This window comes from Epithele typhae (genome assembly GCF_022376455.1).
Source record: "Epithele typhae strain CBS 203.58 chromosome Unknown BXZ73scaffold_42, whole genome shotgun sequence".
Classification (NCBI taxonomy): Eukaryota; Fungi; Basidiomycota; class Agaricomycetes; order Polyporales; family Epitheliaceae; genus Epithele; species Epithele typhae.
Genome location: NW_025954233.1, coordinates 71,985 through 95,682, shown reverse-complemented (window position 1 = coordinate 95,682; position 23,698 = coordinate 71,985). Strand labels below are relative to the sequence as shown.

At 58.7% G+C, this 23,698-nt stretch overlaps 8 protein-coding genes across 8 annotated transcripts; 7 read left to right on the top strand and 1 right to left on the bottom strand.

The window, feature by feature from the left end:
• Positions 1–1,358: 1,358 nt before the first annotated feature.
• On the top strand, positions 1,359–2,028 carry BXZ73DRAFT_103576 (NuA4-domain-containing protein; the record flags this gene model as incomplete). The annotated part of the gene is made up of 3 exons (XM_048015623.1): positions 1,359–1,463; positions 1,519–1,704; positions 1,753–2,028. 3 exons carry the CDS (start codon positions 1,359–1,361, stop codon positions 2,026–2,028), a joined length of 567 nt encoding a protein of 188 aa, XP_047875579.1.
• A 118-nt stretch (positions 2,029–2,146) lies between these two features.
• On the bottom strand, positions 2,147–3,001 carry BXZ73DRAFT_91288 (exosome complex exonuclease RRP40; the record flags this gene model as incomplete). Its single annotated transcript, XM_048025924.1, has 4 exons — positions 2,147–2,357; positions 2,407–2,558; positions 2,611–2,760; positions 2,822–3,001. 4 exons carry the CDS (start codon positions 2,999–3,001, stop codon positions 2,147–2,149), a joined length of 693 nt encoding a protein of 230 aa, XP_047875578.1.
• A 193-nt stretch (positions 3,002–3,194) lies between these two features.
• BXZ73DRAFT_50508 (uncharacterized protein) lies at positions 3,195–3,956 on the top strand (the record flags this gene model as incomplete). The annotated part of the gene is made up of 4 exons (XM_048020447.1): positions 3,195–3,265; positions 3,319–3,446; positions 3,496–3,623; positions 3,714–3,956. The coding sequence occupies 4 exons, from the start codon at positions 3,195–3,197 to the stop codon at positions 3,954–3,956; spliced, it is 570 nt and encodes a 189-aa protein (XP_047875577.1).
• Positions 3,957–4,517: 561 nt separating this feature from the next.
• Positions 4,518–5,995, top strand: BXZ73DRAFT_50573 (glycosyl hydrolase family 61-domain-containing protein; the record flags this gene model as incomplete). Its single annotated transcript, XM_048020460.1, has 10 exons — positions 4,518–4,589; positions 4,661–4,726; positions 4,794–4,920; positions 4,974–5,030; positions 5,086–5,159; positions 5,216–5,348; positions 5,404–5,444; positions 5,499–5,637; positions 5,691–5,850; positions 5,917–5,995. 10 exons carry the CDS (start codon positions 4,518–4,520, stop codon positions 5,993–5,995), a joined length of 948 nt encoding a protein of 315 aa, XP_047875576.1.
• A 5,946-nt stretch (positions 5,996–11,941) lies between these two features.
• BXZ73DRAFT_24625 (glycoside hydrolase) lies at positions 11,942–12,391 on the top strand (the record flags this gene model as incomplete). Its single annotated transcript, XM_048017696.1, has 4 exons — positions 11,942–12,044; positions 12,100–12,140; positions 12,195–12,273; positions 12,327–12,391. Coding segments are annotated over 4 exons (288 nt in total), but the record flags the coding sequence as incomplete, so codon positions are not given.
• A 281-nt stretch (positions 12,392–12,672) lies between these two features.
• Positions 12,673–15,039, top strand: BXZ73DRAFT_50547 (NCA2-domain-containing protein; the record flags this gene model as incomplete). Its single annotated transcript, XM_048020455.1, has 6 exons — positions 12,673–13,075; positions 13,135–13,362; positions 13,416–14,017; positions 14,074–14,277; positions 14,402–14,601; positions 14,694–15,039. The coding sequence occupies 6 exons, from the start codon at positions 12,673–12,675 to the stop codon at positions 15,037–15,039; spliced, it is 1,983 nt and encodes a 660-aa protein (XP_047875574.1).
• Positions 15,040–18,576: 3,537 nt separating this feature from the next.
• On the top strand, positions 18,577–19,802 carry BXZ73DRAFT_103571 (uncharacterized protein; the record flags this gene model as incomplete). Its single annotated transcript, XM_048015622.1, has 3 exons — positions 18,577–19,047; positions 19,105–19,614; positions 19,662–19,802. The coding sequence occupies 3 exons, from the start codon at positions 18,577–18,579 to the stop codon at positions 19,800–19,802; spliced, it is 1,122 nt and encodes a 373-aa protein (XP_047875573.1).
• A 1,540-nt stretch (positions 19,803–21,342) lies between these two features.
• Positions 21,343–23,344, top strand: BXZ73DRAFT_103570 (uncharacterized protein; the record flags this gene model as incomplete). The annotated part of the gene is made up of 5 exons (XM_048015621.1): positions 21,343–21,501; positions 21,566–21,653; positions 21,766–21,801; positions 21,853–22,367; positions 22,430–23,344. The coding sequence occupies 5 exons, from the start codon at positions 21,343–21,345 to the stop codon at positions 23,342–23,344; spliced, it is 1,713 nt and encodes a 570-aa protein (XP_047875572.1).
• Positions 23,345–23,698: the final 354 nt, after the last annotated feature.

Here is a 23,698-nt window from a genome sequence, read left to right as displayed (position 1 = left end):
CCCATGACTCTGCCAATATGTTGTGCATGACAGCATGTGACCATATGGCATCCGAATCAATCCGGTGTATTCAATCATACGCATCGAGGAGATAGTCCCCGGAAACCGAGGTCCGCCGGAACAAGCTGCATAGCAATTGAAAGTCTAAACACAAGTACCCAAATCGATCGTGTGACTTGGTTGATGTGCCTTGCAAGGCCTGGACGTGTCCACATCTCGAAGCTTGAACGATGACACAGTAGTAGGAAAATCCCCCGCGCCGCTGAATTGTGTCGGCGATCTCAACGTTGACGGATACGAGTGGTGGAGACACGCCCCTTACGTCATGCCCTGGGCGGGTCAACAGACATCCTGGTGTTTTTTTTCCGGCGATCGTATGCATGGTCCGTGTATGGCGCTGTGTATACGTACATAGTTCTGTTCGGCGAATGCTGGATGAGCAAGGTGATTATTCTCGAAAGCCCGCCTGACCTGAAAAGAAGTAGGCTGGATAAACAGGCGACACTGATCCTCAGGAATTGCTCGCGCAACAAACATCGTTCAGGACACAAACACCTTTACAGCCAATTCTTACAACCAGTCGTACCCTGAGAGGAATTGCATGGGCCGTGCACTGCCGAACATGCCTGTAAACCACATGATGGATCATTCATGCCCCACAAAGGGCGCCCCGGCCCTCGCGGGGCTGGTGACGGTGAAGAACGTAACATGTGAAGTAAAACCGGACATGTGGCATGACGGACCTTGTAGATTCTTACGCAGCACGGGGGTTGTACGGGGATAAGCGTTCGAGGGAGGCGGTGTCTCTCGGGAATGAACGTACTGAGTGAAGAACGCCGCTGGCTTCGAGGAGCGGCGAATACACCCGTGTGAGAGATGTTGGATCCGACCTTCGCCCTTCTTGGTCTTGGTATCGGCGGATGGAGGCAATGCACTCCAGGTTGACACTGAATTCAAAGACTTGGGGGCAGGCAAGACCGCGCATTAAATAACCAAAATTCAGTCCTCAGAATAAGCTCAGACGCCAACGAGGCCGGAAATGAACCCGATCTTTGAACATTCACCTGAAGAGTGGAAGATACCGTGAATGAGTCAAGACACCGGGACGCCACTCACGCGGAGCCATGTACCCTCTTCAGGAAGTAGGAATGCGTCGCTGAAAGTTCGCGGAGTCAACGTGTGCAGAGTGTGGACCAGAACGAGGTGATGGAGTAGTACAGAGCCGGAATCGCGCGGCGAGGCACGCGTCCCGTCAAGCACGACGCGTCTGTCACGTGCAGGACGCCTGGGCGGCATGGCGGCTCTACACGAGAGCTTGAAACCTACCTATACCGCGCCCATCGGCACACACCCACCTCATGTCGACGGATGCACCATCAGCAGAAGCCAAATCGAAATATGATGCGGCGAAGAAGGAGCTCCTCCAGGCCCTCGCCAAGAAGCGCAACCTCGACAAGCAGCTGGTGCGCAGTGTCCCTGTGTCCCTTCGCCCCTTTCACGCTCAATGCGCGCAACCAGACCACTATGGAAGTGCAGATATACAACCTGGAAACCTCGTATCTGACAGACACGGCCGCGCATAGCGGCGGCAATATCATCAACGGCTTCGAGGGTTACCTCAAGAATCCGCCCGGCGGGAGGAAGCGATACGAGATTGGCGAAAGCGACCGGATATTCTCCTCAAGTAGTCACACGTACAAGAAGGTTCGCCCTCTACGCCACGCGCCTCTTGACGTATGCTAACTTGCGTAGGCATTGGAACTCTCAGGCGAGGGCGAAGAGTCAGGAGCCACTAGCGATAACCAGTCGAGAATGTCCACGCCAGGCCTCACCACAATCAGCGTCCCCCCTGCATCGCGAGCGGACGCGATGTCAGCCGCACAAACGAAAAAGATTAGGGATCGGGACTATCAACGAAAGAAACGCGCGGCGGAGAAACGGAGGAGTACTGCAACGCCCATGAGCGACGATGAGAGCGTATCGGGGAGGAAGCCAACGAAGCGGTCGCGCATAGCAGACGACGATTAGGTGTGTTGCTCGGTCAGATACCCTTTCTGCGTCGGAGCGGTGCAAGGCCCCTCATCCATCCCGAGGTTTTTGGTGCTTTTTGATGTACAACAGTGTAGCATATGCCCCTGTACGTCCACTATACATCGAGCGTGTCAAGAAACTTCTTCACACTTTGCTCGTCCATCCCTCCTCCGTCCGGATCTGCTGCTTGGATGCAACGAGCCATCGCGATGACCTGCCGCGGGTCCTTCGCGGAGACCCATACTCTACCGTTCATGCCAGTAGCGCATTCGAGCGGGAATCGAGAACCGAGCATCGGCAGGAGGAAATGCTTCGGGTCGAGCAGCCTGAAAAGTCTTCTCAATCTAAGAACGCGCGCAAAAGCGTGGCACTCACATTCGGCACATCTGAAGACTGCATTGCACGAGGAACCCCCCCTTCAGCTCTCCAAAACCTTCGGCCTTGCGGGTCTGCGCGTCGAAGCATTCGAGCTCCGGCTCCATGTCTTTGTGGGCAAGGGAAACACGGGCATACAACAAAGACCCGACCTGGCGGTCCATTTCAGACGAAGCGCATCGATGCGCACATAGAAGTACACACCTTGAGGTTTGGCTTGTTTCGTTTTGATGCTCCTTCAAATGCGAAGCCGTCCAAAGAGGCCGAATGAGCAGAACCAATGTCTACCCTCCAGTTTTCACCAGCGCGTCCGGCGACGACGCCAATGACCGACTCTTGGGGAGCCGGCACATACTAGCTTCTCTCTTGTGAGCCTGCAGTCGATCAAAGACGTGTTGTGAAGAGCGAGACATACCCTCCGCGAGTTGCTCTCTATCCACCACTTCGCACGATTCGCGGAATGCTGCACGTCCCCGGCGCGCGTGGAGAGAACTGACGTCTGGCCATCGGACGTTGATTCCTGTAGAAGTCCTGGACCAAGCTTTAGGTTGACATGTTGTGCAGGGACACTTTCTCCGGGTAGAACGGTGAACATGATGATGGTGGGGTGCGAAGGTGAGGAATTTGATGAACGCGCTGAGCGAACCGGCCCGGATCCGCAGCGCTGCAGCCTCCGATCGCATGCACTTGGCTTGAACTCCTTAATCTTTGTGTGCATCCTCTATCACTGTCGCCTCCAGCTGGAACGCTGCATAACTCTGCATCACGCACCTGTTGCTCAAATATACATGGACACGCCGACAAATCAACCGGTCGGTACGAGACTCGCCGCCGAGTTTCCTGAACTGGCTCATCTATCGTGCGTATCCACCACTTGCCACTTGTTAGCTTGCCCTCACCAATGTTCCACAGAAGAGACGATCTTGAAGAGCTTCTCTCGGACCCTCAATACTTCCAGGCCGTATTCCACTCACTACCTCGAGTGAAGATGTTATACCAGGGACAGATGGAACTTGCCATGGCGAACGAGACTATTGCCAGTGCGTAGTTGATTCGGACCCGCCAATGCTCTTTGACCAACGGCTGCAGAGAACAATACGGCTCTTCAGGAGCCGTTATATCAGCTGAGAGGTCAAACACAGGAGGCGTTTGATCGAGCCAAGGGTCTTGAAGCGCGGTGGAAGGAGGTTGAGAAGGAGCAGCGTGATGTCTATCAGGTAGGTTTTCATCCGTGGTTTCAAGTGCACAGTATCGCCATGTTCCCTCTCTCGCCATGCATATCGTACTGAACCTGTGCACGGCGACAGAGATTCGAACCTCACTTCCTGCTCATGCGTTTACGGCATGCAACAACAGCACAAGATGATCTATCCGAAGCTCGTGCTACAGCCTTCGTCCAAGGTTCAGGCTCGGATGCGCCTATTGGTCTTAGTGGGAGGGAGATAGACGAATTTGTCAAGGAATTCAGAGAGCTGAGGAAGACGTATCACAAGAGAGTAATGTGGGGAGAGAGGTGGACGTCAAACGATGTTGCTTGGAGAGACGATTGAGTTTAGGACCTGGATCCTGGATGAACTTCGCAAGTGTTTCTCCTGGATTGTTCCAGTTCAAGCGTTCACTGACTAGCGTTTTACAGTGTACTAACAGGCATGTTGTATCATACTGAATGCGCACTTTCCGCGTGACGGAACACACATCCCTATTCTGCACGGCATTCTCTTGACTTTGGTCGCGTGGGTACGTTCCTGTAACACATTCAACGTTATCAAATCTCGAGCAGTTGGCGAATGACTCAGGATGGAACATTCTCGGGATGATTCCATAGCTTTCAGACCCCGGTGATCATTATCGGAGCGGTCATGCCATAATCTCGCTACCAACGGGTCAGCCTTGCGCCCTCACTCATTGTTCAATAACCCGCTACGACATGCCCGGCCTTCGATGTACCCATCTCAGCGACAACCTCGCGTAGGCACAGAAACCTGACGGCCTTAGGGCGGAAGAAAGTCCTTGGCAGTAGGCACTCATTCAGTCCGTCAGTATAAAGACTCAGACGGGGCAGCTCGTTCTGCACCGAAGTCGTTGCGTCGTCGAACCACATCTCAAATACCATGCGGACCTTCACTTCCCTCCTTACTGCGGCGACCTTCGCCGCCTCCGCTCTGGGCCACGCCATCTTCCAGGTGAGTTGGAGTCCCTTTGTCCATGGTTTCCCCGTCTGCCTTCAGCTGATTGTATCGTTCTACCTGCTCAGGAGCTGTATGTGAACGGAGTTGACCAAGGACACACCAACGGCATCCGTGTCCCCGACTACGATGGCGTACGTTCTAAAACTACTATAGCTGCTACTATGCCGCCCGACTTACGAAACATCCCTGCTCCACCAGCCCATTACCGACGTCACCTCAAACGATGTCATCTGCAACGGAGGTATCAACCCGTACCACCAACCTATCTCTACTAAGGTCATTTCGGCGGCCGCGGGATCTCAGGTCACCGCCGAGTGGCATCACAGTGAGTGTACCGTCGCCATGTCTGTCAATCACAAAAATTCAATGTTTTCGAAGCTCTTGCGGGTGCCGATTCCTCTGACTCGGCCGATCCCATTGATGCGAGTCACAAGGGTATGCGAGCAACATCTGTCGATTGTAGTTCATGGATCTAAAGGGACGTAATTAGGCCCAGTGATGGCGTACATGGCCAAGGTCAGCAATGCCACTGACCTTACCGTGACTGGCTTGAAATGGTTCAAGGTAAGTCTCCACCACAAGTCGCGCAGAAGAATATGCACTCACCAGGTTTTGAGTAGATTTGGGAAGACGGCATGAAGAGTGACAAGACCTGGGGTGTCGACCGTTTGATTTTAAACAAGGGCAAGGTCACGTTCACTATCCCCAGCTGCATTGAAGCCGGGCAGTACCTCCTTCGCGTTGAGTTGATAGGTAAGACCGTCATACTCGTTGCCTGCATGACATCAGACTGACTGATTGGGCACAGCCCTGCACGCTGCTTCATCCTACCCTGGTGCCCAGCTATACGTGAGCCAACGAGACAACCGAGAGTATTGATTTGTGCTAACACCGATCGCCTAGATGGAATGCGCTCAGATGCAAATTACCGGTGGAGGAAGCACCAAGCCTGCAACCGTTAGTTTCCCGGGCGCGTACTCCGGCACTGACCCTGGTATCAAGATTAACATATACCAGACTCTTTCTTCGTACACTATTCCTGGTATGTCTCGTGTTTCTGAAACGCCCCTGAAAGACCGACAAATTTGCCATCAGGTCCCGCTGTCTTCCAGTGTGGCGGTTCCTCAGCTCCCGGCTCTGTATCGACCACGTCGGCCCCAACGACGACCGCCGTTCCCACTACGTCTACTGCAAGCGCTCCGACGAGCACCGCTGTTGGTACCGTCACCCATTATGGGCAATGCGGAGGGCTCTCGTGAGTATTCTCTGGTGTACGAGGTGCCGTGTACATCGGATGGAACACTGATCACTACGTTCTTAGTTACACCGGACCGGTCGACTGTGTTTCACCCTACAAGTGTGTTGTATCCAATGCATACGTGAGTAAAAATCTGAAGTAGTCTTTACATCAACGCCTGACGCTTCATCGGGCTCAGTTCAGCCAGTGCCTGTGATCTGCGTTTTGCCTTCGAGGCCCCGGAGCGGAACGGACTTCGGGCTCTCGACCACGAGTATTCCCGTTTCCCGTACGCTGTGTACATCTACCAGTTGTCTTGGCAAAGTATTTTGGGCCTCTCCTTCCGGTTGCGCACGCGTAAACTTCGCTACCAGAAGCGCTTTGTCGCTTCTGACCCACGAGGTCCACTCAACAACCTACCGCCAGCCGCCTTGCACTGAATAGGGCACATAATTTCCTCCTCAGAACTCTGCAATGTTCGGGACTGGTGTCCTTCTGGCGACAGTTTTGAAACCTCGGCACATCAGCTGAGATGTCAGTTACCCCTACGGCGTGCTTCTAACGTACAACGACGGAACACAGCCCATCTCCCGCACCTCACGAGACTATGGCATACTGCCGTCTGCTCGCGGGGGACCATAAAAGCCAGAGACGGCATGTGGTGGGAGTCGACATTACCATGCAGCCCTCATTTGTCGCCCTAGCTTCACTGGTTCTGACTGCGAGCTCAGTCTCGGCCAACACTGTCTTCTCGGTGAGTTTCTCACGTCCAGTTCGCGGTGATTGCCAACCAGATGCGCGAATGTCAGGCCATCTCCGTGAATGGTGTCGAACAAGGTCACGGTGCTGCCGTCCGTGTGCCCTCGTCGAACAAGGTCAGAGTGTTTTGCTCGGATTGTGATTTCATAAGCTGGCTCAACGTTGTCTTGAAGGGTCTCCGGGATATCACTTCAAACGACATAATATGCAACACAGGGTTCATTCAGCCCGTGTCCACGGCCGTCGCCCGGGTTCCCGCTGGTGGTATTATCGCCGCCGAGTTCCACCACACCTCGGCTGGGTACGTCGGACCGGACCCGTCCGATCCTCTTGACCCAGAGAACAAGGGTGAGTTGCATCGAATGCTTGTGGCGTCGGGATTGCGTGCTGACCTCACTCTCAAGGCCCAGTGCTTGCCTACCTGTAAGCCGCACTAGTCGTAGGCAGGACATCACCACGCATCTGCTAACTTCAGTGGTTTTTAGCGCTGCAATCCCGGATGCCACTCAGACGAACGTGACAGGTCTCGAGTGGTTCAAGGTCATCCCATATGGTCTTGGATTGTTGAAGATACGCGCGGAAGCGCCGGTCACGATTAGATTAGATTACGCTACGCATACGCATGTTATCTTTGTAGTCCGTTATCTCTTGGTCTCGCCTCACACGCTTTACGATACACTTAGCCCTTTGTTCACGTCATGTACTATTTACAGCACGCGCGCATACAGCGCTAATCAAGCTTCGTTTTCCCCTTCCCCGAACCTGCGCGAACTTCTACAGGTTATGAGCCCTGCTTCGTTCTAAAGCAGTATCCACTCAGCCTCTTGTACACACCTTAGCTTGACATCTCCACTCACTATGACTTCCAACACCGACAAGATCAACTCGTTGCTCCGGGCGAAGATTGAGCCACTCTCAGGATCGAGCGACTATCCCCGGTGGCGTCGGCAATTCTCAGGGCTTCTCAAACTCGCGAAGATCTCGGACATCGTCCTCGGTCACGAGACGCGCCCGAAGCTAGCCGACGACAGGAGCAACAGAGCCGACGTCGAAGCCTGGGAAGACAAAGACCTCGCGGCGCTTGTCGGTATGCAACTCAAGCTCGGGACGGCGGCCGCGGCGCTTGTATCGGACGCGGATACGAGCCACGACGCCTGGATGAAATTGGAGAAGAACTATCAAGTACGCGGCGTGGGACGCATCATCGAGATCAAGAGGAAGATGATGAACTCACAATACTCTGATGGGGAGGACGTGGACGAGTGGGTGCAGAGGATGGGTGTGTGGCGGTCGGAGTTAGCGGACATGAACCGGACGATCTCAAACGATGAGTTCTCACTTCTGCTTCTCTGCGCACTCCCGGAGTCTTGGCGCGGCTTCACGAGCTCGATTCAAGAGAGCGCGCTCCAAGATCCGGACACCATCATCGGATCAATACGCGATCACGGAGCGCGCACTCACGCAACCGAGGCCGCGTTCCTGGCGAAGCAAGGTGGGACCGGCGGGAAGCGGAGCGGCGGGCCGCCGCACTGCTGGAAGTGTGGGAAGGTCGGGGTGCAGAGGGATTGCCCGAACCATCGTCCGTGGGGCGGTGGCAAAGGGAAAGAAAGGGAGACGGGAAAGGATGAGAAGGCGTTGACGGCGAAGGAGAAGAAAGGGAAGGCGGAGGAGAGTTCGGACGATGAAGGATACGCCTACGCTCTCATCGAGACGGGCGCCACGATCAACGAGGTCGCGCTTACCGCTATGAGCGCCGGTGCATGGATCGCGGACACCGGCACCACATCGCACGTCGCGCGCGAACGGCGCCTCTTCACCACCTACTCACCCGTCACTGGCAAGTACCTCCAAGGCGCCGGAACCACCCCCATCCTCGGTCGCGGAACCATACGTTTCACTTACAAGCACGACGGGAAGACTACCACCGTCGACCTGCTTGACGTCATCCACGCACCCGGCATTCCGCACAATCTCATCTCGATCGGTCGCGTCGAAGCGGCTGGACACACGGTTCAACTAGCCGGCGGGGAGATCAAATTCCTCAACCGGAAGGGGCGTGCTTACGCCTCTGGACGCCGCGGGGGCGGCTATCTTTACGAGATGGACGGAGCGCCGGAGATTCCGGAGGTATCGTACCCGGGCGCTGTTTCCAGACCTATCCGCAAACGAACTTACGACGAATGGCACGCCATACTAGGGCACCCGGGCTTGAAGGTCGTGGACGCGATGATGCGGAAGGAACTGGTGGACGGACTGGTGGTGGACAAGGGGACGCCCGCGCAGGAGCAGTGCGAAGCGTGCGTACAGGGGAAGCAGACGGTGGCACCATATCGGCGGCGTCGGAGACGGAGGTGGGAGTGATCGGGGAGTTGATCGTGCTGGACACGTGGGGACCGGCCCGGACGGAGGGGATAGGACACGAGCGCTACGCATGGGTGTTCACCGACGTGCACTCGCGTATGTCGGAAGCGGCTTTCGGGAAGGAGAAGTCTGAAATCAAATCCCATTTCCACGAATACCGCATGCGCCTGCAAACTCTCCACGGCGTCACCATCAAACGCGTCCGCTTCGACAACGCGAAGGAGTTCCTCGGGGGAGAGTTCGGCGCTTACCTCAAGGAACACGGCATCACGATCGAGACTACCGCACCCGAGTCTTCTGGCCAGAACGGGATTGCCGAGCGCGTCTTCCGGACCACTTTGGAGCGGTCGCGCGCCATGCGCATCGCTGCCGATCTACCCAAGTTCCTATGGCCACAAGCCTTCGCACATGCCATCTTCCTGAAGAACATCCTCCCGACTCGCGCACTCAAGGACAAAACACCCTACCAAGTGTGGCACAAGCGGAAGCCCGACGTCTCCGAACTCCACACCTGGGGTGCCGAGTGCTGGGTTCTCACGTCAGCAGCGAAGCGATCAAAGCTTGATCCGAAATCGGAACCGATGCGCTTCGTCGGGATGGCTCCGGGGAGCAAAGCCTGGCTATACTGGGACAGGCACGCGCGGCGGATCGGAAAGTCACGCAACATGGTCTTTCGCGTACGGAAGCCCACTCCGCCCGCGGACGAGGACGAGGACGTATGGGAGTACATGGAGTACTTCGCCCAGCCGCTCGAGGGGGAGGATGTGGAGTCTGGCGAGCGTCAGGACGAAGAAGAAGGGGGAGAACCCCGAGGAGACGCGGACCGGACACCCGCACCCGAACTCGCGATCGCGCCCGCGCCTGAACTCGCGCCCGCGCCTGCGCCTGCGCCCGCGACCGCGCCCGCGCCCGCACCTGCGCTCGCGCCCACGCTCGCACCCGCGCCCGTACCGGAGGTCCCGCGTCGCGCGTCGCGATTGGCAGGCAAGCCACGCCTAGACTACAAGGCACTTGCGCACAACGGCGAACGCATCCCCATCACCGACGAAGCACTCATCACGTGCTTACTCTCACTCTTCGGCGTTGAAGGGGGAGCGGGGAACGTCATCGAGCCGCGCAACTTGAAGGAGGCGCGCGCACAACCGGAGTGGCCAGAATGGAGGCGCGCGATGGAGAGCGAGCTCGCGCAACTCATCAGACTTGGGGTCTTCGAGATGGTGCAGCTACCGGAAGGGCGGAGGACAATAGGATGCCGCTGGGTCTATCGCCTGAAGGTCAACGCGGAGGGCATCATCCTTCGATTCAAGGCACGGCTGGTCGCGCTCGGGTACAGCCAAATCTTCGGGCTGGACTTCTTCGACACATACGCGCCAGTTGTGCGAATGGATGCACTTCGGGCCTTGATCGCGATCGCAGTACACAAGCGACTCATCATTCGGCAATTCGACGTCGTCGGCGCTTACCTCAATGCCGACCTCCAGGAGGAGATCTACATGTGCCAGCCCCCGGACTTTGAGGACGGGACCACGAACGTGCTCAGCTTGAAGAAGCTCCTCTACGGACTCAAGCAAGCCGCCAACGTCTGGAACATACACATCGACGGGGCACTCGTACAGGACATGAAGTTTATTCGCACTGAACCGGATCAGTGTGTCTATGTCCGGCCCGGCGGCGAGCACGGCATCGGACTGCACGTGGACGACATGGTGGCTGTGGCTCCGAACGAGGCGGAGATGGAAGCGATCAAAGAAGGTCTTGAGCGCCACTATGAGATCACGGATCTAGGCGAGCCGCGCCTACTCCTCGGACTTGAAATCTCGCGCCCTATCGGATCACCTGACGACCTCACGCTGCGACAGACGAACTATCTACGTCGTGCGCTTGAAGCACACCACATGTCGGAGTGTACCCCGGTGAAGACGCCGATGGACCCGAATGTCAAGCTCCTGAAGACGAGCGACGATGAGGAGGTGACCCCCGCACAAGTCCATGAGTACCAATCAGCAATCGGTACCTTGATGTACGCGGCGCTCGGCACGCGACCGGATCTCGCATACGCCGTACAGGCGCTGTCCCAATTCTGCTCGCGCCCAGGCCCGGTGCATTGGACAGCCCTCAAGCACGTCTTCCGCTACATCAAAGGAACACTCGACTACGGTATCACTTACCACGCGAAGGGGGAGCTGGTAACCAAAGTGGCGTACCAACACTTGCGCCTCGAAGGGTACACCGACGCGGACTGGGGCGCTAACCCGGTGGACCGGCGATCAATTTCCGGATACGCGTTCTTGATCGCCGGCGGACTTGTCGCATGGAGCTCGAAGAAACAGGCGGTAGTGGCGCTATCGTCAACGGAGGCGGAGTACATGGCGGTGTCGTACTGCGCGCGACACACGATTTGGATGCGCGCGCTCCTCGCGGCACTGTATCTGAAGCAGGAGGACGCGACGGACCTCAACGCGGACAATCTCTCGGCCATCGCGCTCTCCAAGAACAACGTACATCACGCGCGCACCAAACACATCGACATCCGGCATCACTTTATTCGCGAATGTGTAGAAGCCGGTACCATCAAACTGAAGCACGTACCTACTGAGGACAACGTCGCGGACATGTTCACGAAACCGCTTCCGCGCGATCGCTTCCACATGCTGCGACGGCAACTCGGGATCCTCTCAGACGCCGAGTTGAGGGGGAGTGTTGAAGATACGCGCGGAAGCGCCGGTCACGATTAGATTAGATTACGCTACGCATACGCATGTTATCTTTGTAGTCCGTTATCTCTTGGTCTCGCCTCACACGCTTTACGATACACTTAGCCCTTTGTTCACGTCATGTACTATTTACAGCACGCGCGCATACAGCGCTAATCAAGCTTCGTTTTCCCCTTCCCCGAACCTGCGCGAACTTCTACATGGATTGATGACATTCATAATTCACTGATCCGGTGTCTTCCCAGATCTTCGAGGACGGTTACAGCACTAGGCGTCAATGGGGATCCGACGTTCTCTTCATCAACGGTGGTTACCTGAACGTCACAATTCCATCCTGCGTCAAGTCCGGCCAGTACTTGTTCCGCGCAGAGGCCATCTGTACGCACCGAGCATTTTGGATTGCTTGTCTGGCTTGACTGAACAATGAGCGCAGCCTTGTCCAGTGCGACGCAATATCCTGGCGCTCAGTTTTTCGTGCGTTCACGCGTGACATGTTGCTCTTGACGTCCGCTGAGGGCTACTGCATAGACGAGCTGCGCTCAAATCGAGGTGACTGGTGGTGGAGACGCAGAGCCCGACACTGTCAGCTTCCCTGGAGCATACACTCGTACGTATTCTCTGCCCATTTCCGCAAAAATTCTATTGAAAGTCGGTTCTCAGCTACCGACCCTGGTATTGTAACCAACATCTACACCGTCCAAGAGTACACTGTACCAGGTCAGTCGAGCATGTACATTATGATGTCGAAGTTTGCTCTAATAGTAGGAAATTTAGGTCCGGCCGTGTTCCAGTGCTGAAATATGGAGGAAGGCGGATAGACAGTCATGATGTGTAATGCTTCTTAGTGGAAACTTGGATGACGTTCAGTATGCCTGTTGCCTTTTGCGGAAGCGTCGCGCTATGACGCAGACGGCGTCTATACGGTTGGTTTCAACCCTTCCACCACCAGACCCATCGCCTCTCTTCTTCCTACCTCTGCTGCCATGAACTGAGCTCGAACACGCACATGTCGACTTTTATATCTTACTTTGTCGACGACCTCTCCAAGAAGGCCGCTCCCGCAGCATCCTCCAGCACTTCAGCCGGAGTCCGCATCACCTCCAACCGCTCCAAGGAGTTGCTTCGTGAACTCTTCATAAATGTGGATCGCGCCCACTCGCTATCATCTCTTCGGCAATGCATAGGACAGCTGCAGGGCCTCGAGCATGAGCAGCAATTGCTATCTGCAGAACTTGTTGGCGAAGAAGAGGAATCGCTACGACAGGCAATCTTGGGCAAGGTTGCGCTTGGGCTATATGCACATGCGCTGACAACGTTCTTGGAAGAAGCTAGCGAGGCTGAGACGGAGCTGGAGTGGTGGTCTGATCTGGGGCGGTCACGTACGAATGTCGCGTACTATGTCTTGCAAAGTGAGTATGGGTTCCTTCCGTCATAATACACGTCCTCATGAAGGCTCGGGGGGATGTAGCGCTGCCCTTGCGCGTCGCGAACGCGTCGATGATGGTTCTTTCGACGTTGCGGTCACGCGATATCCCCATCCATCTGTCCACACTCAAGCCTGCTTCGATTCGTCACCTTTTCCCGTCAGAAGGATCCCTCCGTCCTCATGCTCTTGCTGCCGCCATGTTCCCCCATTTGCAACGCCAACCATACAACATCACTCTTGCGACGATGACCGCGTCCATGTCCTCGACGCGTGAATCTACACACAAATCTTCCTACAAACACTCTCCGGGGTTGCGCGCGTAGGAACAACCGTGCTGGCCCTACCATACAGCCTCGCCCGCGATGAATGCGCATATAAGCAGACGGAGTTGTCTCGGATACGCGATGATCGGGCGGAAGTCCTCGGCTCCCTAGTGAACCTGCGCGACCGCCTCGCGCTTGCCCTCCAGGAGCCCAGCAGCGACGCTGCGTTTTACGCGCTCGCGGAGTTCGCCCAATACCTGCAAGCTGTTCTCGATGGAGGGGACTCCGATCTGGTCGGTTCAGCGGATAGACATCCGGGGGCAGTATTGGAGTCGCTGTCCACCCTCGCGAACATCACCCTTCCATCACACGCGTCGCTGCACGGCGCAGAAGTGAAGGCCAACCAACTCAAGCGACCTTCGCAGCTGACCCTCCTCTGGCCGCGACTGGTATTTTTACCACCGTTGGTGTTGTATGCGATCAAGACGGCGTACGCATCGCGCGCCACACTGGAGGATTTCGCCAAGGAAACATTCGAGACCGTCAAAGGCTTTTGGGAAGATTGGGTTATCACACCCATCCGCGGCATTATCCATACTGTGCGCGCGGGCAGAGAAGACGGCGTCATTGTTACCAAAGATAGCGTTCGGGCGGACTTAGAGGTGGGCCTTTTCGACTTCTCTCCCTCCATAATACCATAACTAAGCGTCTGTCGCAGTCCCTGGAGCGTATGACACTTGCTCTCGCACTGGAGAAGTTACATTACTCATCCGCACAGCTCGAGTTGCTGTCAAGACAGGTCCAAGCCGGAGACCTTACCGCGGTCATGCAGATCTATGAGGACGATATCAAGACGCCGCTCAAGTCGGCCGTTCAAGGCACGCTCCTCCGCTCGCTGTTCATCCAGATCCAGAAAACGAAGGTATGCTCGCCGCTCTTGCGACATTTCAGGCGTTCCGCCCAGCGTCGCGCTCGCTGTAAAGGCAAAACCTTGGCTGTGAGGCGCTCTCTGTTTGAACTGCTGCTAACCCATTGTGGTGATGCAGGTCGATATCAACCAGGCGCTTTCCGGAATCGACAAGCTTCTCAAGAGCCAGGAGCTCACTTTCGCCTTTGTAGGCGTCGCCCCCGCCCTCACGATCCTCTATGCCGCCGCGGGCTACATCGGCACCGTTCTGTCCGGCGGAAGAGGCCGGGGCCGATACGGAGGGAAAGCGAGGCGCAGCAGCGTCTGGCTCACGATGAGGTCCGTCCGCCCGCCTATCGAACGCCGCCCACAGGCTGACCGTGCTTCTCCTTCTTGCGTGCTCCGTCCTACGGCATCGTGCGCGCATGCAGACGCCTCGAACGCCTCCTCGTCTCCGAGCCGGCGCCGTCGCACGGGCACCACGGAGACCGGGTACGCGCGCGCCAGTCCGTGCTCTCCTTCGCGTCGCTCGACGCGTCCGCCGCGCCTGACGCGGTACCGCCGCTGACCGCGGGGCTGCTCCTGCTCTCGGTCACGCGCCTGCGGCGGTACGCGGAGAGCTCGCTCCCGCCGCGCTCGCGCCTCCACGAAGGCTTCCTGAGCGACGTCGCGGACCTCGAAAGCCCGAGCTTCGGGCGCGCGGACAAGTTGCGCATCCTCGACCGCATGTGGCGTTCCTGGAGCGAGCCGCTCGGGTGGAACCGCATCGCGGCGTAGACTCGAGCGGCCCGCGACGGGCGCTCTGGGACGAAGTCAAGGTTCAACTCTCCGTTCTCAGCAGGCAAACGACTGGGGTGGATCAAGGACGGAGCGAGCGGAGGTGATGGCGTGCGGACTTACGTCCAAGCATCAATGACTTGCCGGGCCTCGGTCTGGCCACGGAGATGTAGCGTACGGGCGACTAGAGCGCGACACGAATTGCACACCCTCCCAGGCGAGAGCCGTCTGGCTTCCACCAGGTCCCTGGCTTCGTTGACGACACTCGCGCGTACGGGTTACGTACCTTCCCGCGAGTGCTGCCTTCTGTGAACCTGTTCGTCCTTCGCGGCGGAAGAGGAGCGCAGGCCGCAGGCCGCTCCTTCCTGGTGCGTCCGGGGCGGATCGCGGCATGCGAAAGGCTAATTTTCGATCGTCGGGACCGTTGCGCTCTCGACGGGGGTACTAGCCCCTCCGGCTGCCGCAGTTACGCCGCGGGACGAAAGGTTGAACGGAAACGGGCTTGCGCGCACGCAAGGACGTTGGCTTCGGGGCGCCGCTGCGGGTTCTGAGAATGCCGGGGATCTTCGACCCGCTGCGCGCGGGGGGCGTCCTGGCGATGAGGGCGTCGCGCGGTATGGGTGCGTGAGGGATTGTCGCGACGGACATTGCGGTTCTGAGCAGCAGGGGCTTTGAAGATCTTGTCCACGCACCGTGCTCGCTTTGACTTCAGACCGCTCTCGCGCAGAGCTCATGAACAGGGCGAGCCTCTCGATCCGTTCAGACGCGTCATTGCGCGTCGACGCGCCTCGTTTAAGAGCTTGGGTTTTGCCTTGCACCTTGCCCGTTGGAGACAGCTGGGCCCGGCTGCTAGGCGGCAGCAGCGACGATCCCTGGCACGTCCACATCGGGAGCCCCGCGCGAGCAGACTAGACGGCTAGAAGACCAGAAGCCCCGCCCGCGCCCTCTGCCCACAATCGCTTCCCCTGGGCGGGCGCGTGGCCGACTTGTCTTTCTGGGAACCGCATATGTCCTGTGTCGTCGCGACGGCCCTTCTCGTTTTTCCGAGGCTAAACAGTAGGTTGCAGCCTCGGGGGAACGAGTACGTACTGCTGCCCGTACGCTGCGCGGGCTCGGCTTATCGCACCCCTTTGTCGCATTCTGTGATCCAGCGGGGTGGAAGCCCAGCTGTGGTGTTCATGACTCCGCGCGCGCACCGATCCGCGCACTTCCTGTTTTGTAGCGTCGAGGAGAGTCTGCGTCGACGCTTCCCTGGAGCCGCTTCGTGCTTCCTCGCTTGTCCCCGCGAGCTTCCCTTGTGCCGGGAGCTCGTAGGCAGTACGTACGTACATACGCACGCACGCTCGTCGCAGTGACCGTCACTCCAGCTCTCCAGATCGCAGCGACAATGCTCGTCATTTCGCAGTGCTTGGTACAATGGTAGCGGCACTCTCCAAGATGTAGCTAGAAGACTACGGCGGCGGTGCGGTGCTTGATGATCAATCGAGGTGAGAGGCAGCTTCGCAAACGCCCCCGTTATTACACACCAGGCGGTGAAGTTTATTGCGTCCGCAGAGGAGAGTCGGGATGTTCGCTGGACGGATGCAGCTGTGTGGGTGGAAGCGGTTCGCGGGGTCTCGGTGCCTGTTCCGGCACATGGCTTGCGCTGCGCTGGCTCAATCGTTCGGCTGCGCGTTGGTCGGAGTTGGATGCATGTCGCTGTGCGCAGGGGGTGGCGTTTCCCAGGCTGAGGCTCTTTGGTCTGAGCTTCGGGTGAGTACAGTTCCGGATCAAGCGTGGTATCTTGGATTGACGGGAAAGGGGATGCAATCGAAGGTTGGCCGGGTGAGCGTAGACATGTCCGTTCATGCGGTCTAATTGTCCAGACTAGTGCCAGTGAGCAACGCCACAAAGGCGGCCGCTAATTACATTGAAAGGGGCCCCGGGCCAAGGCATCGACGCGTGGAGCACGTGGTGCTCACGCGGTGTCTGCTTCCGGATTCAGGTTCGCTTCCGTCTACTCAACGCGTCGAATCTCGATCCTCACCGCCGTGTGGATGTACCGATCGAGGCACGTCGGCTACGCAGATTCTCGTCCACCGTGGCCCCGTTGGTTGGAGCTCAGCTGAACACCACTCACATCTACCTCCTGTTGGTCAATAACGGAACTGTCCAATCTCGATGGCAAGAGGCCGTTACCAAGAGCTGAAGTGGAGTCTGATCGATGGGGCGGGGCCTGGCCGAAGCGCACGGGAAGTCGCCGATCAAAGAGCGGGAGGATGAGTAGCCTCGTGTCGCGCCTCACGCAGTCAGCCGCTCCCGCGCGCGTTCCCCGACGAGAACGAGCGGGGAGGCGTACGTACATTCTCGGAGACACCGGACGGGAAATCCGGGGCCCCGCATCGGCGCGCGCGTTCTTTCATATTGCGTGGGGAGCTCTCCTGTGATCGCAGCGCGGGCGACGGGCTTGGAAGGGCCCTCGAAGGCGGGGTCGAGGCCGCGACGCGCGGGGAACCATCCACCGGCGACCATCTGTGCACGCTCGCTTGACGTCGACTCTCGTTCTTCGCACCGCCGACGCGCGGATTCGGGACGGAGAGCCGGGCCCCAAGATGGCGCGCGCGCCCGCGTCGGGCGCGGGAGGGCGACCAGAAGAGGGCAGGTGACCGGGCGTCGGCGACTGCTTTCTGAAGCAGGCGACGGCCTTTGAGCGCGGTTGACACACCGACGACACACCCCACCGGGACATCGGGCGCAGCGGCCGGGTCGTGTGCGCGGGCGTGCGCTTTGCCCCGCATCCGACGGGCCCATCGCGCTTCCTTGCCTGGATCGCTGGACCCCCGACGTCAAGGCACGTCAGCGCGCAAGGCAGCTCTGCTCCCGTTGTCGTCCACCGCGAGCCCACAGACGGTCTGGACAACGCGCGGGCAGCGGTGGGTGTGGAGTGCGCGGGAGAGCGCACGCGCACGCGCGGGAGTGTTGCAGGCTGGACCCTGCGCGAGCGAGCACTCCACCAGCACAAAGCCAGGCAAAGCCAGGGACGTGGATCGGGGCTGGGGAAGGGGTGCTCCGGGGTCCTGGGGCCCGCCACGATCAGCAGCTGGTTCTCCGCGAAGGGCCCGTGCGAGCGGTTCCCCACATCTGCGCACGCCTTCTCGAGCCACACCTCCCCCTCGTCCGCCCAGCTGACGATGGCCCCTCAATCGCCCCCGCGAGCTATCTCACCAGACCAGGCTGCCCCTTCCCCCGCACATATAGCCCCATCCGCATCATGTCTGTCCCCCGCCCGCCGCCCTCGTCGCTGCACATCCTCGCACTCACCGCTCGTCCGCCAGGATCACGCTTCGTCACACAAGTTGCTGACACACATCGCCTGTGAAGCCCCGGTCGGCGAAGACACATCATTGTCATAGTCCACACCGCTGCCCATACAGCGCCCATCGTCCACGTCGCATCCACCGTCAGCCCGAATCCCGACGCCCTCCACGCCTGATCCGTTCTCTCGCTTACGCCCTCTCGCGCTTCTCGCGTAATCCCTTGCACTCCGACTGCCTCAAGATGCCCACTCCCATCCCCTACGAGGTCACCTACCGGTCCTCCCACTCCCCCCGCGTCCTCCACCAGATCTCGACCGACATGTCTCGCACCTCCCTCACACCCAAGTTCGAGGTCGAGCGCCCCGCTCGCTCCCGCCGTTCCCTCTCCCCCATCCCCGCCGAGCCCCCGTCGACGTCCAAGACGATGTACGCGCCCCCACCGCTCACCTGGCGGTCCGCCTTCCAGGATGCCAAAGCCGGCATCTGCTACACCAAGGACGCCTTCCCGTCCTCGTCCTTCCTCCCCCCGCCATTCAACCGAGAGCCGGTCCACGTCGAGCCCAGCGAGCGTGTCGAGATCATTGACGACGTCGACGAGTATGCCGTCCGCATCCGCGTCCTCCGCACCGGTGCCGTCGGCCTCATTCCCGCCTGGAACACCGAGGGCGCCCTCGAGCGCCTTACGCGCATGAACACCGCCTTCAACGAAGCGGTACGTACTCACCTCGAGCCTCCCATCGCACGTTCGTCCCACTCACACATCCCACAGGCGACCTGTCCCGTCGAAGCCCGCACGATGCGGCGCCGCGACAGCGCGTCGTCCGTCGCGTCCGGCAGCGCCAGCGCCAGCGACGACAGCACCTCGCCCGCGCCAGAGGACGCGCCGCTGACGGTCACGCACGTGCACGCTCGCTGCGTCCCATTCGCGACCCGCGTCCGCTACCCCGACTTCTACGGCCGCTCGAGCGCGTTCAGCGACTCGGACCCGGACTCGGACGACTCAGACTTGGACTCGCCGTCGCCCCGGACGCCCGTCGACCACGCCCACCACGTGCACGAGCGCGGCCGCTCGCCCTGGCGCGCCGGGACTCGCCCCGCTGCGTCGACGCCCCAGGTGTACGCCGCGCCGCCGAGCACGCTCGAGAAGGGCGCGGCGTCGTCGACCACGGAGGCGGGTGCGCAGGAGCGGCCTGGCTCTGGGTCGCGGAAGAGCGTCAACTTTGCGGGCACAGAACGGCCGAGCGTCGTCTTCCGCTACCCGTCAGAGGACCTCGTTGGGGTCGCGATGAACGAGAAGCAGCAGGCCCAGGGGAAGAGGAGAGCGAGGAAGAGGACGAGGAGTGGTGGTGGCACGGCTGGGAGGAGTCGATGGAGCAGGAGACGGAGGTCGCCCCAGAGGAGATACTCATCGGCGCGACGTTCGACATCCGGGATACGTTCCCGCTCATCGATGACGACGACCAATAATCCCCGGCTCCCGCACCCTTGCTCTCTCGTCTCTCTCGTCTCTGGATGCCGTGGCCACTGGAAGAGGTGGAAGAAGAAAAGCAGGGCGGCGCTTTTTCGCGCCGGCTCCTGGTTTATGTTTCGACATATGGTACGACAGCAACGCTTTGGGTTCCTGTGCGTCCCATCGCATCACCCGCGGACGCTTCACGGACCCCTCATACCCCTTTCCCTCGCCTCACAACCTCACCCCAACCCATAATTCCGCTTTGTATACTACCCCATCCTCGCGCCCACCCGCCCCCTCACCAACCCAACGATGTTGTACTTCTACCACCCTCGCAAGCAATCTGTATACGTATTTATCTTTAATCCACGTGTTTTCGTTTCACTTTGTACCCCGTGCGAGGACCTCATCGGATTGCCGGTAGAGTTTGGTCGCTGCCCTTCCCTTGTGCTCCGGTCGTCCGGTTGGACAGTGGACACGCATAAGCTCGGGTCCGATAGGCGCGTGTGGCTTACTTTCCGCGCTCGGGGCGATCGGCGGCGCCCATAACGGGTAAGTTTGCGCGAACATTCGAGACGTGGTGGAGCGGGGGGGAGCAGGGACTTCGGCAGGAAGACACGGTGCTCGAGGGCCTGCGCTGCTCCAGCGAGCTAGTGTGGGTACTGAGGCGACCGCAATGAGAGCTAAAGCACAGGATTTCGAGCTCACGGGGCTCGGCGTCCACGGAATGTTCCCAACACAGGCGCACAGTCTCCGTCGGTTGTGTGCACATAAGCTTCGAGGAGTCCTGCGCCGAGCCTCGAGACACACCTCCGACCCATTTTTTTCCACACGAAGAACTAGGAAGATCACAAAGAGGCACAGCTGGCGAGGCGAAGGCGCCTTTGGATCGAGACCGGAGTCGAGTTGTGAGAACAGATATGGGACTATCGGGCCGAGCCGGCGCGGGCGGCTCGGGAGCATATGAGAGTGGTTATTTGCGGAGTCGGACTCATGCATGATTGTTTTCATTTTGTTCGACGCTCTCCGACGTCTCAATCGCCGGCTCAACTCTGCCCTGCGCTTAATCCACCCTCGCAGGTTAGTAATCACGGCACACGCGTACGGTAATTAATGTGCTCCTGGACTCCTTGGGAACATGGCATCGAGTCCTCTCGGAGATTTACATATACACATTGGATGGCACCCAGCCCTGTCTCGACGAATGCTGGGCTAACTCTTGACGACGTCCATCCCCTCCCCCACCTCCCCCAACGCCATGCCCAATCCAGCCCGCCGTCCGGCATCGATTCGGAGTAATATCATCCTATACAAAGACGATGCGTGAAACCGTTGAAGCCGGTACAACGTGTAGTGCCCCGCTGCTGTGATCGCGCAGCGACCATGTCGTCCCACCCGAAGGCTGGTTATCGGTTATTGGTGTACTCTGAGACAGGCGGCGATCGAATTTGCACGTGCCCAGGCGGTGCCCGGATATTCGTTCTCCGACAAATTTCGTGAGCGATCCCAGCAACTTGGCAAACGGCGACGAGCACCGTCCGGACCACCGCCAACATGGCCTCCCATGAAATCCATCTCCTAGTCTACAACTTTGACAACGATTTCCTCGATGTGGTCCTAGACGTACCTGCCAAAGCGACGTTCAAGAGCGTAGCCCGTCTCTTCAACCCGAAGTGGTCTTCGGACCGGCTCAAGGCCCTCAAATTCTATGTTGTGGGCGTCCCTTCAAAACGTCGCACGGATCCACCCTGATACTGATGCGCATGCAAGCCGTCAGCCCTTCCTTCTGATCCTGAAGATTCACGTCGCGAACGCACGCTGGGTTCCTTCATGCGAACCCCACGGCATACGAATTCAACGCCTTTGTGAACGAGCTCCCGATCCCGCACAAGGATGGTCGAATTGATATCGTCCTCGGGTTCTATCCCAGCATTTTGGCTTTCCTGCTTGCGTATGGGCCTCGCTAATATATTCCAGTCCCTGAGTCGTTGCTGGACCTCAAATTGATGCGAGGTACGTCTTCCGGTTGCAGACAGTGATAATATGCGTGACCTGAGCCTACAGAGATCGACAAGGCAAACGAGCTGATACGGCCGCGGCCGTCCCCGTCCGCTATGGGAAGTAGCGACTCCGATGTCATGAAGGCAGCGCAAGACGACGGAGAAGACGACGCATTCGTCACTGGACGCCCCTTTACCAACCGCGGGCTGCCAAACACGTTTTTCGCCTCCTCTCTGGCAACATTGTCCAAAGAGCTGAAAGCTAGCTCCATAACGCATGCAGAAAGGCAGGCACTCGTCCTCCTGTGCCGTCGGTTCATGGATTTGTGTTGCGCCTTTTACGACAGCGAGGACCTTCGCCTCAACGCCGTCGGATGCTCGCTCACGCACGACATCTTCCCCGACGACCCCAAGTACAAAATCGACACACCTGGGGCGCAAGCATCATCCGGCACCGACTTCCGATGGTATCTCTCTCTTGATGGACAAGAGATTGACTACACTACCCTCAAGTTGAAGAACCAGCGAGGAGGTGGTGATCCTCGAATGCAAGCTCAAACTAGGTTTCGAGACCTGATAGTCCCGGCAAGTCTACGTGCCGCTTCCGCTCACCTGATACTCGCTGACACCCACATGAGCAGTTGCTGAAGGGTATTGAACGTCGCACCAACTTCCCTGGACTCATCCTCACGCTGGCCGCCAGTCGCCTGGACATCGACACCAGCATATTCACGGACAGAATGTACTACGAACACGTCTTGACCATAGACCTGGAGGTGCCGTTCTGTGCCGAGGACCACATCGACCGCTTCGTGGAGGTCGTGTATGCGCTGCGAAAGTGCACCCAAGGGCTCAAACAGCACTATCAGACCGCGCTGCAGCAATCCGTGGATCCCATTGCGCCCTTCCTCCCGACGCCCACCGGCCTTTCGGCCGAAGCCGTCTCCCTGCTGAACAACCTCAAGTTCGTGAACCGGCTGGATCACGACGGCGGTATCCTCACTGTGACGGTCGACAAGTGTAGTCGCGCGGGCCCCATCTTCCTCGCCACGCTAGACGGCAGGAGGGTTCTGACGAAGTTCGTCGCGCAGGACAAAGAGGCCGCACGATACAGCGAGACGGCGCACAGGTTGCTCGCCGACGCCGACCGTGCCCCGCCCCTCCATGGCGTCGTCCCCATCGTAGGCGGGTACCTCGTCGTCATGGGGTACGCGGAGGGCGCGCACACTCTTCTCTACGGGAAGCCCGCCGGCTCCGCGAAGGCCGTGAAGGATGCGCTGCAGCGACTGCATGGGGCGGGGATCGTGTTTGGCGATCTTCGTGAGCAGAACGTGCTGCACGTCCCCGCGACGGATGGGCAGCTCGCTCGCACTTGGCTCATCGACTTCGATTGGGCCGGGAAGGCGCACGAAGCCGTCTATCCGGCCATGATGAATGACCGCCTGGATATCTGGCCAGCGGGAGTGGCTCCTGGAGCGTATATGGAGATTGAGCACGACAGGGAGCTGTTCCGTAGAATGTTCCCAGAGGCTGTCGATCTTCACACTGGGTGGTAGTCTGCAGTATGCGTCTTTCTCCATTGACATGTTCCCGGACGACGTCGACCTCCCCTAGTAGTAGTGAACTCCGTACGTATTGATGTGAGTGTCTATCAGTGTATCCTCGGGCAATGGTCTCTGTACTTGTGCTGCAAATAACAAGCCATGCGTCATTGCCAACCACGGGGCACCAGGGGAGCGCACCATCGCGTCCGCGCGTATCCCGCCGCGACGCGCTCTTCATGTCAAACATTTGGCGCGTGTCGTGCCCCGCTGCCCGCGACGTTCCCGCCTCCTCTATCGCGAGCGCCCTGTAGCTCCGCTGCGTCGAGGCAAGTGGTGCTCCTCTGATCCACCGTCGCCCGAACACAT